Source organism: Passer montanus, unplaced genomic scaffold, assembly GCF_014805655.1.
Source record: "Passer montanus isolate IOZ18808 unplaced genomic scaffold, ASM1480565v1 scaffold1, whole genome shotgun sequence".
Taxonomy (NCBI): Eukaryota; Metazoa; Chordata; class Aves; order Passeriformes; family Passeridae; genus Passer; species Passer montanus.
The window spans coordinates 17304285-17317335 of NW_024356504.1; the positions used below are offsets into that span (position 1 = coordinate 17304285).

At 46.2% G+C, this 13051-nt stretch overlaps 1 protein-coding gene and 1 non-coding gene across 20 annotated transcripts in view; one reads left to right on the forward strand and one right to left on the reverse strand.

The window, feature by feature from the left end:
• CLASP1 (cytoplasmic linker associated protein 1) overlaps positions 1-13051 on the reverse strand; it is a 168105-nt gene that overhangs the window by 123421 nt on the left and 31633 nt on the right. For all 19 annotated transcript variants that reach the window (XM_039701680.1, XM_039701830.1, XM_039701839.1 and 16 more), the window contains 2 exons: positions 357-435; positions 16-119 (listed from right to left, as the gene is read on the reverse strand). In XM_039701680.1, the coding sequence (XP_039557614.1) occupies positions 16-119; positions 357-435 (183 nt within the window). The remainder of the gene's footprint in view (positions 1-15; positions 120-356; positions 436-13051) is intronic.
• LOC120499374 lies at positions 1444-1560 on the forward strand. The gene has a single exon (XR_005626867.1). It is a non-coding gene; the product is annotated as a U4atac minor spliceosomal RNA (small nuclear RNA).

Sequence of the window (13051 nt, forward strand, 5' to 3'; positions counted from 1 at the left end):
TGCTGTGGAACATACCTGAGGGTTAGCAGCTTGTTCCATGATTTTCAGCAGCAAGGTCTGATCTTGCTCCCTCACTGAGTCCTTAGAATCTCCCAGCCTATCAAGTAAACTTGGCAGCACTAAGGAAACAAAACAGGAACATTCAAATCCCTCAGGAAAAAAATGTAACAGTGGCAGAGCCCCTCTGCTCTCCCCCCAAAGCCCAGTGGAGGCACCAGCCTTGCTGCCCTTCAGCAGAGCAGGAAAACCACTGAGAGCCTCCCAAGTGCTCTCCTGGGAAGAAGGACAACTCTGAGTCCAGCAGGCAGTGCAGGTGCTGTCAGAGTGACGGTGACAGTCACACAGAGACCCCTCACCTGTGCCAATCTGGGCCTTGAAGCGATCTTGCAAGCGGGACACCAGCGCAGAGATGATGTCAATCCCCAGGAGAACCACCTGCAAGCACAGAACAGGCAAGGAATTAAGAGTGCACTGCAACTGTGATTGCTGCTTAGTGCTAAATTCATATGTATAGATATGCAAGGTACACAAATCATTTCAGTATTTGCTCTAACTAGCATTTCTAATTCATTGTAATTATTACAATTAGAAAATGGTATGCACTAAGAGTTGCTTAATTATTTAATGGCAGAAATTAGACCAAACACTTATATGACATAACTGGAATTCAAAGAAAGACACCTAGTTTGAGAGAAGCTTCATGGCAGGCTGCAGATCAGAAAACCTGGTCTGACTAATTAAGCTTACTTACTAAAAAAAGGTACATCACACACTGAATGTACTATGTAGCCTGTATGTGAAACACTTCACAAAACTCTTTAGATCATGATTGTGCTGGCACAAGACACTTCTCCCTAAGTTTTTGGATAAGCACCGAGGTTAATCACCCCTAGAAATGTTAGGGACAGCCAGGCTTCTGAGGTGGTGCCCCCGGGACTGTGCCAACACAGCCCAGCTCCCTGTACGTACACACAAGTGTACAAATATACACAAACAACCAGGACAGTGGTCATGGCCCCACGCCTGCCAGAGCTCAGGGAGTGTTTGGACAAGGCTCTCGGGCAATATGGATTGCTGGAGCTGTCCTGTGCAAGAGCCAGGAACTCCAGCCAATGGTCCCTGTGAGTCACTTCCAGCCCAGGATACTCTATGGCACTGTCGCACGTACACGTACGCCGCTGTTGCACACACACACACACACACACACAGGTGCGCACAAGGGCCGCTCGGTGCCCGCACCGGGAGCGCGGCTGTCCCTCCCTCAGCCGCGCACCGGAGCCGTGCCCCGCACTGCCGCGGCCGCTCGCCAGGGGGCGCGCTGCGGCGCCGCTGCCGCCCCGCGGTGGCCCCGCCCTCTATGCAAATCGGCGCCCGGCCGGCGCGGAGCCGGGACCTCGGCGCGGTCCGCGCTCCCCTACGGGCGGCGCGCCCCAGCGGCCGCCAACCGTCCTTATCTGGGGGTTGCGCGGCTGCTCAATGAGCGTATGGCGAGAGCAGCCCTGCTAACGCCTTAAACAACACAGCAGCGCCCGCTCCGTGCGCGGCGCAATTTTTGGAACCTCGCACCGCGGCGTGTGCGCGGCGCGTTCTGAACGACGCTCGGCTCGAGCTGGACCGAACTCCCCGTGGCGCTGTACGGAGCCATGCGGTGCTGGGACCTCCCGGCGCCGCTCCCGGCTGCCGGCGCCGCCCCCACTGTCCCTTCCCCGTCCCTCAGCAGTGCCCGTGCGGGGCCCCGCGGTGCTGCTCCGCGCTGAGCCCCGCGCGCTACTCCAGAGCCCACACCCCCCAGCCTGCCAGAGGGACGCGCTCCAAATTCGGCGCCGGAACACCCAGGGAACCATGCGTGGTGTGGCACGGGAAACAGCCTACTACTACGTGCAAAGTCTCCTGTGAAAAAAACCTTCCTAAATACAAACCCCTGGATCCTAACTTCTCCCAACATACAACTTCACATTCTCCAAAAAGTGCCTGCAGTCTTCTCCCCACACAGTAACAGACCCTTCAACACTGTCAATTTTTAATTCAACATCATTTATCCGTACACCAAGGGAGATTTTTTTTCCTTGTGTTTTTATTAAGCTGTGTTTCGCTTTCACATTCATCTCGCACACTGGATTTAATCTACCATTGACAAATGCTCAGCCAGCTGCCCCAAGGCCTATCGCTGCCTGTGTCTGCCAGCTCACTGGCAGCTCCTGCCTGGGGTCCTGCTGCAAGAGGGGGGCTCCAGATCCTCATCAGTGGAGAGATGCTTTTAGGGAAAGTCAATGGGACTGAGTGCCAGTCACCATTCACAGTGTCTGAGCAGAGACCCATCATGCAGCATCCTGCACAGAGATAAGTGTGCTGCCTGCAATTACAGAGATGTGCCCTAGGGATAAATTCGATCCCGGGAGAGGAAGGAATCCATCTCTTCTTCAAACTGCCCGAAAGCCAGGAAGAGTATGGGGAACTCATCACTCAAACATGAAAGGAAACACATGCACAGTGCAAACATACCCTGCAGTTCACCCCCAGGATAAGGCCAGGAGGATGAACTAAGCCTTGCACGACTTTTGCTGTTGTCCTCATAAATTGGCACAATGATTACAGTGGTGCTTGGACAGCTATTGAGGAAACAGCAACTGGGGTGAGCAAATGTTACTCCCGACTATGCTGGATTCATTTATCACCCCCAATGTGACACCTGCCTCAGAAGGTCAGAGGCAAAAAGTAGAAATCGTGTATGGATTGACAGAGTCAACAGATCCGCTGCAGACAGATAACAGACAACCGAGGGCACGGCTGGCAAATGAACAAAGAATTAATTGAATTCCAGCCCTGGCTGCTTTGGACTGACTGCACTGAAGAGCTCACCCGTTCACTGCTGGAACACTACTGAGCTCTGCCTGAATTAACACACACCAAGGTCCGGGAGGAACCTCGGGAGCAGCGATGGGCCCTGCCAGCAGCCATCCCACTGCCACGATCCCGATGCAGGCCTCTCCCCAGGGAAGCCAGCTGGCGGGCACAGCTCCACACCAAGGCACAGGAAGGGCAGCTCTCCACCCGAAATTCCAGATAATGCTGCAATGCTGATAACTACAGAGCTATTCCAGGCCTTTACATCAGCACAGATCTTTTAGCCTCCTATTTACACGGGCCCCCAAAAGAGTGATCTCAGAATCAGAGAGTGACAGCCCTCACTCAGCCTGAGGGTCTGCTTCTGCTCATTTGACTCCTGAGGTTCCCTAAGAGTCAATAATGCAAGTTGTGCCACCCAGTATTCAGCTCATTTGGCATCTGCTGCTGCTTTGTCTTGTCTCAGAGTACTTTCTGTAGGTGCCAAGGGCTGTCAGCAAACCCTTCTCCTGCATCTCTCCAACTGCCAGGTCATCTCTCCCAGTAAAGAAGTCTCTTGTTAGTTCCCAGGATGCAACACAGCCTTTCCCAATACAGACAGTACTTTTTTCAGAGGTCAACAAAAACAACTCAAAGCATCTGTCCTTTAATATCTGGGTGGTGTTGAAAGACTTGCAGGCAGCTCCCCGTATCAGAGAGCAGACAGTCCACCATCATCTGCTCCAGCAGTACATGGTGACCAAGCACACCAGACAAATCCACCCAGTTTAAAACAAGACACCTAAACACACTCCCATGAAAGGGTAAAGAAGCTGCACAATCCAGCGACATCTGATTGAGCAGGTAGAAACCAGAGTGAATCAGCTCCAGGCTACCCTGATGCCTGGACAAACTGGGGGGAGACAAGGCTTTCCCTCCACTCACCACACCATGCCACAGCAGGGATGTGGTGGTGGCTGTGGGAACCCTCATCCCCTCTCTTTGCAGGGAAGCAGCAGTGGGCTGAGCAGTACAAAGTCACAAAATCCTCAAAGTCACTGCACTCTGCTGGCCTCCTGCTGAACCTTCCATGCCTGGCAGCTTGGGACCTAAATGGGAATGCTGGAGAGAGCTTCTACAGCAGCTGTGACAGCAGCTTGCTTCATGCTGATTGCCACCACTGGTGACACAGCTTAGCTATTTCACTTTGAAGTCTGAGAGGTTTTCTTTGGAGAAGGGATGGGAAATGGAAGACAAGACTTCTAAATGTCAATATAAAAAAAAGAGTTGTAAGAGTATTCAACCACTTTTTTTTAACAGTTGCTTAATCTTTTGAATTCATAAGCAAAAACATGGAGAAGGGCTTGCATACTTTGAGTAAACTTAATATACTTTTGAAAAAAAGTGTAATACTTCAGATTACACACTGAGAAGTCCAAGGCAAGCATAGATGGCTCACATCACTGCTGGTCTGATCAGTCAGAGAGGGAGCAGTTCTAATTCCTTGTGACATGAAACATCCACCACAACTGAACTGGGCACTCAAGACCAAGCTGAAGTTAGATGATATTGGCAAATTTAGTTTTGAATCCAGGTATTTGGGGTCAGCACAGCAGTAACCAAAGTCCTGTCACAGAAGCCTGGAATCAGCTTCTGAAATGCTGCATCTCACCTTATAGCTGCACACAACTATAACCACATCCACCCTGGAACAGTCCATCTCCTTCTGCCATTCCAAGAGTTAATATTCATTTTCCAAGGCAGCACCACATCTGCACTGGAAGCATGAGTCCATCTCCCCAGCCCAACAATCCTCACACAGACGCCAAGGTTTTTTTGTACAACACAATTTGCAAAACCAACACCAGCAAAGAAAAAGGCAGCAACAGTAGCACAGCTGGTTTTACTGACATGCCTACACACTATGGTCAAAGAGCTGAACGGGGGGAAACTTTAAATATATATTCTTGGGTTTTTTCTCTAGATTGATGAGATACCATCCATTTTGTCACAGACACCACCTTGAAAATCCTCAAATTCCCTAATGGAATTAGGTGAACCAAAACACCCAATGAAACCATCAGCAGTTGTAAAATAAGCAAAAAACTGGTTATTGAAAGCTCTTCTTCATTTACAAGCCTGGTAACAGATGAGCAACTCAGTAAAAAATGCATAGTTCTACACTGAAATAAATTCCAAGAGAGCTAAGGTCATTTAAATGTTGGGAGACATTAAGAAAAGGCTGTCAGAAATAATTGCTACAGAGATGTATTTTTACCGCTACTGTTAGGACACAAAGGCACCTTTCATGTGCAAAAGCAAGAAATTCCAGTAATTATCTTCTGGATTCAGTAAAAAAAGCCAACAAAAGCCCCTCAGTTGTCTCGATCTAAAAGCTAGAGATTTGGTAGAATGAATGAGAAATTCAAAGCAATTTAAAGAAAATGCACCACAGAGCACAAAAGTTATCATTACAAAAATTCCACAAAGACAAACAGGGTGATGCTTGAAAGAACACGATCACCCTGAAATGCAGACATCTGCTTCCAGAAGAGCTGACAATTATGTCCCAGGTGAAAGAGCTGGACCAAGTCAGCCCTCAATCACAGTGCTCCCTACCCTGCCTCTGCTCAGGGGAACTGAAGGGGGAGTTCCAAAGAATGAATTCACCCTGTTTTGCAAAGATTCTCAACTGGTCCTTGAGTGTTTGTGTATGATGAGAAAAGGAGCAGCCACTGGGCTTTCTCCAAAAGACATGGAGGGAAGCACAAGTTGCAGAGTCACTGCTGTGGAGTACAGGAAGCTTTTCTATCCTGAGCAAGGTCAAAGCTCCAGACAGCACAGCAGGTAAATCACCACTGACACAAAATACAGTCTGCTAAGTCTCTGGGGAAGCAGCACTCATGGTAATGTAACAGGAGACTTTGCAGTTGAAAGCAGAGTTACAACTTACTTCACACTTTCACATCTCAATTACCCCAAACACTGCTGGAAACACAGCAGCAGCACCATTTTTTCAGAAAGGTGGTCCTGCTTATGCAGCACCTTACAGCTATGGATACTCAATCCTAGTGTCTTCACATGAAACGACATCAAAACAAAGCACCTGCACTACCCACTGCTATTGCCTTTGGTTCCTCACCACAAAACAGTTAAATTTCTTAGTCACAAACACTGCCACTATTCCGTACATTTCCACTGCCCCCAGCTGAGCATTTACACTTGCAGCCAGGTCCTCAGCCAGGAGGGAAAAATTAATGTAACTCTGTGAGCACTGATGAGATCTTGTCCCCGGATCAGGACCACTACTTCCCTGTAGCTTTGGTAACTAGTTGCATTTCAGAGCTCAAGGCATAATGAAGCCTCATACAATGAGGGCTATTACAGAAAAGCACACAGAATACGGCAAGGAAAATAAAAAGGCCATTGCATTGCCCTGTTTTGTTGTTTTTTTTTGTTTTGTTTTGTTTTTGTTTTTTTCAGAAAAATAGAAAGCCTGTATTATGGCAACTAATCAATTGCCAGCACAGCAATGTGCCTTATTAACAGAGCAGGCTGCTTTACCTAATAACATTGCCTTCCCCTCCATTAGCAGCAAAAGGCTGCTACAGTGCACAGAGCAAGTGAGAAATCGCACTGGGAATCTGCCTGCGGCAGAACCATATTAGCTGGAGCACCTCAAAAGCTCCTAGCACAGAAGCACTGACCCCAACTCCATCTCTAACACTACAATAATAGAAAGGGTCAACACATTTTAAAACTGGAACAGAAGTGTTTCTGAGGGTTTAGACAGCATCTGGAAAAAAAACAAGGCAAGCACACAACCTAGCAGATCATCACTGACAATCTTCTGCTCCCTTAGGACTCACAAAGTCTAGTAACAACTGTGAGGATGCTCAAATATTCAGAACTAGTTCCCAAGTTTTTGAACATCTGCACTTCGAGATTACACCATTCAACACCAGCTTTTATGAGGAACAGCAAAACTGCAATGCAACGATGACAGGATGCATGGCCAGCCTCATGAGGAGGGCACCAAAGAGGTGTAGACAGAGCAAAGTCCCACCAGCTGTTGGCAACGTGAAAAAAGCTGGGGATCAGTCAGGGAGGCAGAGCAGCCACAGTGGTGAGGAGTAGGCAGCAGCCAAATTGAGTAGGAAACTTAGTGGATGATGACAGCTCTTACTAGATCGTAGCTAATGAAGCTTTGTTCTTGCCTTTTTGGGAAGAAAGGAACACATGCAATTAAAAATGCAATAGCATTTTCAGTAGCTGCAGTCTTTGTAACACTCTGGAAACACCGTAAGACCTAGAGCTTTCACAGCACCTCCCACCCTGCACAGACAGACTGCCTGCTCAGCATGTACCACACAGTCCTACGCCTTTGGAGAGTGTCTCCAGACACAATCAGCAACAGCTGAATGGTGCAACAGTGAAGAACTCCATTGAGAAAAGAAGAGAGGTACAAGATGTCTTTGTTAGCCACAGAAAGACACAACAGCACAGGAAAGTGGAGAGATGGGTGCTAGGTAGAGAAGAGGGTGAGAGGTAGGAAGAAAGAATTCCACAGAGGAAAGCCCAGAGGATGACCCTTAAAGACATGGGTTAAAACACTTCCCAGTCTCACCTACACCAGTGAGGGTGCACCTGAGCAACACCTCACCCAGCATCTACAGCCACAAGACCTAGCACAGCCCATACAGCATGGTGCTTCCCACTGTTCCGTAAGGTCAGTGGAGACTGAGAGCAACTGCCTAAGCTGTTGACTACACCAGTTTCTTCTTTTGCCGTTCCCTCTTACTCCCTCTCCAAGCTATTCTTAATTACTGCTTTTCAATTCATGCCAAACAAAGGGAAAACTTTCAGAGGCCTACCATCAGTGCTATACTCCAGCTAAAACCAGGATGCCAGCAAAAACAGTGCCACAAGAACTCAGAAGGGACAGTCCCAGTGCTGACCTGCTCCTCTGAGCGTGCCTGTGCCGGTGGAACCAGATCTCACACCAGCAGATACATACCAGTGCCTGTCTGCAAGCTGGGCAGCTGTCAGCATGCACTCTGCTTGAGCTGCTGTGTGATCCTGCAAGGGACAGGGACGTTTGATTGCAGTGACACCACTGGCCCAAGCCTAGCACTCCGCAGACCTTCTCACACAGCTTTTGGCTCAGCAGCTCCAACCACTCTGTAGCCTGTGCATGCCTCTTGCAACTAACTATGTCTTACATCCAGCTCTTAGCACAGGTCTTGATCAAGTCAAGCATCATTTTTAATATCGTTCAACTTTTGGCAATAAGATCTTTTCCAAGACTTTGATCTATCTGGTCTAGGAAACCAATGAAAAAATATTCTGTCCCTATCCATTTAAAAGTTAATTCTAGCTTAGAGGGTAATGCTTTCCACATGCTTCAGAACTAAATCCCACATGTCACTTAACACAAAGGAAATAGAAATTATTTCATGTTGATCTCCTCAACTCCTTTTGACCTGTGTGTCTTTGCCTTTTTGGCTGTCATCATTGAGATCTGCAGCAACAGCTGATGCATCACTGTGAGCTCTCACAAGAGAATAAAACATCTGTTTTCCTCCCTCAGACTGAAAACAGATGCCTTTTTAGTTGTGTCCAACAGATACTCAATTATATGACAGCATAGTGAAGCACAATGCATCTAAATCAGGGCACACCCTCAGGCCACATGGATGCCTGGCTTGTGGTCAGGAACCCAAAAATGCTTTGCAGTCTCAGGCAGGCTATCTATCCACAAGTAACACGGTCTGGGACACCTGCACACATCAAGGGTAGTTTTCTTGCCTTGGAAATGTCTGCAGAACTGCTCTGGAGCAAACACCACATGCACCAAGCACTGTGCAGTCCCACTGTGGCTCTGCTGTGTACTTGTGCCTTTTCTAATGAGCTGTCTGGAAAACCCAATTCCATACAAAAACCACTCCTTATCAACCAACTCACCTGACATTCCAGATCTGAAAGAGGTGACAGTAGTCACCATGGGACAACTCTTCAACAAACCTGCCTGGAGAGATTCTTCTGACTACTGCAGTTGTGTTGGAAACTCACTGCTATGAAAAACTCCTGCAAATGGCACCTGGGGAAGCCCAGCCACAGCACAGTGAGGTGAACACCCTGGCAATCACTGGTTCAAGATTCAGCTTGGGACACGTGCATGGGCTGACACTGGTAGGACCGCTCAAGCAGTGCCTGTTCCAGGTCTGTTTCTGTGGCTGAAGCAATCCAGTCTCCAGACCTGTTCAACTGCAAGCATTTTACAGACAAAAAAAAAACCCAAAACCAAAAGAAACAAACAACTGAACGCCCCCAACAAATTAAAAACAGAAAAAAAAAAAACAACCCAAAACCAAAAGAAACAAACAACCGAACACCCCCAACAAATTAAAAACAGAAAAAAAAAACTCCGCCAAACCAAAGCACAAACAAACAAAAAAAAATCAACCACAAACAAGGGAAGAGAAGGGAATTCTGCATCCTGCACTGCTTGAGGGAGCCAGCCTTTTGCTAAGGGAAAAGAACAAGCCATCTGAGCAGCTGACAGCACAAGTGGAAAACCAATTGGAAAATTATAGAGACAAACCACATACATTCTGGCTTCTATATCCAGCTCTAGAAACACATTTAAACAAGTCAGGCAAACAGCTCCTATCAATGCTCTAGTGCCACAGCTACACAAACAAGCATCCCTCACATTAAAAGGTTTCCACAAATTCTTGTGGATTAATAAAAGTAAAGTATTAATTAAGTGTTCAACTAAATCATTAGTTCCTGGATTAATTATCTTAAACGGAACTCTTTAGACCTGAAAGAGATCAGAGGAACAGAAGCTGTACGTGTAACAAAAGAAGCCACTCGGGGTTCAGCACAGGTACACAAAGAGCTGACACCAGACCAAGCAGGTACCCCTGGGCAGGCTCTACTCACCTTTCACAAGGCTTTCACTACATTTTTCTCTCCTTCACAACTCTTATTGTTATTTTCAACATAACAATGCCTAAGCTGAATCAAGTGTTTAAATAACCTTTTTTTTTGTGTGTGTGATTTTAGAAGACTGATGCCTTGTTTTGTAATTCTGTTATTTTCTCACCTTTGTTCTCAATGGACACTTGCTGACAAGATCAGCATCCCTGCTTTCTGCTGAACAGGTTGGAAGCTATATAAGCATTCCCGCTCCTATAACTCCAGAAGTGGTTTATTTTCTTTGAGACACCTATTCTAAACTGAAGTATCTCATTAGCATTACTTTTTGTTTTAAATAAAGCAACCAAACTTTCACAGAGATGGGAAAGAAAGCATGGTCACTCTTAGAACTCCAAAACGTGATGTCTTGTGAATTCTGAAATAAGACAGACAGAATGCTGGGTGTGATAGTGTGCCGTTGTTAACCTGACCTGAAAAGATTGCCAGACTGCTTCCTCCCATCCCAGCCAGCCTTCCTGCATATTCCAAACCAAGTAAAATGAAACAGTAACTCTTTACTTTTAGCATAAGAATGGGCCTTTTCAATAAATTCAGCTGAGAATTTGTTTCCAAAGGCCAATTAGTTCAACACCATCTCCCCTCCACTGCTCAAATTAGATCAGTCAGGCCACATTTCTAGAGAAGGTGTTTTGTTGTACTTGATTCTTAACATTTAGATCTTGACTTCTAACTGACTTCTAGTGTTCATTAAAGCCTGCAACACTTTTTTACATTCTAGTTAGAAACTGCCCGGTCAATCCAAAACCAGGTTTAATGAGCTGCTGTGTCACCACCTGTAAGACCCCACTGGCAGATTGTGAAACAAAAAAAACCTTACTTTATTTTTTAATCCTTCTCTATGTACAGTAGTATAAGCCAGGCAACATTTTGTGGCCCCCAAAGACTCCAGCTACATGATCTGACCCATGACAATCTTGAACTTCAGCGGTGTTTCCTAAAAAAGGATCTGCAACACAGACCAGGGAACAGGATACACACTTCAAGTTCAAATACTGCCAGTCATAACAGGAATTGAGTTATTCTTTTCAGCAAAGAAAAAGGCATTGGGCTTTTGGTTCATTTATCTAGGAGGTTTAACTTAACATCATCTGATAAAAGTAAAAACTTCAAAGTCACACAGCGATAGGCTTCAATTACTATTTCTCTATCGGTCTGTCCGTGGCAGTGTGATTCAGGAAGGAGGAGGGATTGCTGCTGGCAACTCTCTTGCAGTCTATGGCACAGAGGCTGTTTCAGCTGAATTGGAGATTGAGTTTCACAGATAGTAACTGTGTCAGGCTAGAAAACATCATTTAGAGGATTTAAAATATGACAATGCCCAAGGATAACACAGAAACATAATATGCTTTTCAGATAACACTGCTTGTAGTACAGGTTAGAGATCAAGTGGCTGCTTTTTCTTAAGAACAGACACTGTAAAAGAAGTCAAGCAGATAAGTTGCTAAGTCTTCCACAAAATCAACACCACAAACTGACTCAGAAGCAGAGGCAGCTACAGTTATGCCTCCTCTTGCCCTTCATCCTTTTCCTCCTGTAGGTTAATAGCACTTTCCTGCACCATAGCAAGGAGATACGAGGTAGTGTTTTTCATTAGTTTTCATATCCTCCTCTAGAACTACAGAACATTATTACTATCATAAACTTGTCACACTGAGGTCTAGCAGTACTGTATGTTGGAAGGAGGCATTATTTGGCTTTTCATATACATCTGCCTGCAGTACTGGGACTGTGCCAGCATGCAGTCCAGTAACAAATGTGGTTCAGTCTGAGATCTATAGATGCAGGAAAAAACTATCCATGCAGACCTACTCGTTATACTCACATCACCATTTAAAGAGATTTCGCCTCCATCTTTCAAAGGACTGGGAATTTGAGTGTGCACATATACATTCTGTTCCTTGTCTGAATTCATACATCAAAGAAGATGCCACAACCACAAAGCAACATGGATACAAAGCAGATTCTTTATTAACTCTTTCTTTTTAAAAAAATCTTCAAGAGATATGCAGACCCTGCAGTGGTTTCTGCTGTATCCTGACATTTTCATCAGCCAAAAGTAAGGAATTGGGATTAGCTGCTACAGGCCAGATTCTGACCCATCAGACTAGCACAAAACCAGAACCTTGAGCCAGCTTGCATTCACAATCTCTCTGTCCAGAAACAGGACAGGGAAATCAGCTGTTACTGCAAATTTCTCTCCTTTTGATGACTTAATTCAGAGTCACCTAAATTCTATTAGATAGGGAAGAAAAATTCCAGAAACAGATTTTTAGTTACTAAGCTACTTCAGTCCACTACAGAGACCACATGCTCTTTAAAGAGTTGCCCAATTATACGCTGACCTTACACGGGCTTTGATGGCTTCTTTAAGTGACTCATTAAATCATCCAAGATAGTGAAAACTTTATTTTGCAAGACAGGTTAATGCAGTTACATTATATTTCCATAAAATTCTTCTTGATCACTAGATAAGTAGGACTAGGAGTCAAGATACGCCAGCAAGAAATACAAGATCCCAGGAAAAATACCCATGGAAAACAATCCCAAATCCTTCCTTAGGAAGGTTTGAGAAAGCATATAACACCAATCTACAGCAGCACTGGTTTTATTGTTCCTTTCATCTGTACAAAGCAGCATGGTGGCACACAGCACCCTTCCAGCCTACACTGCAAGAAGTTGAAGAAATTCTCTGACTTTACAGACAGGAATTGGCGTGCTCCCAGGTGACTCTGGGCACCACAAAACAGAGTTGTTGTAGCAGAGGTAGGATGGGTCTCCCAAGCCTGCCCTCCAAAGCTGCTGCTCAGGGCCTCTTCCCACCCACAGGTGATGGGGTCTGGCCACAGCTGCCTCGCAGCCACACTGAGCAAAGAGCAAGCCCAACACTCAGCAGGGAGCTGACAGACACAGCTCCGTGTCCTCACCAAACTAGGGGAGAGCAGCACAAGTCAAACCAGTTTTCTGCTCACATAATAGCAGCTCAAGAACTTCTTCTGAGGCAAGCCTAAGAGCCACTGCTGGCTTCTTGCAGGTGCTCACTGCAGCAGCACAGTGCAGTGCAGCCGCAGTGCATGTGAAAGGCACAGTCTTCCTCAGGCTGCAAAGCTCACCAGGAACACCAAAAAGAGAGCTCCACCAAAGAACAGACAGGGAAGACTATGAGCCTTAAACAGACAGTCACAAACCAAAGCACCATTAACACCACCCATCACTTCTGCCACAT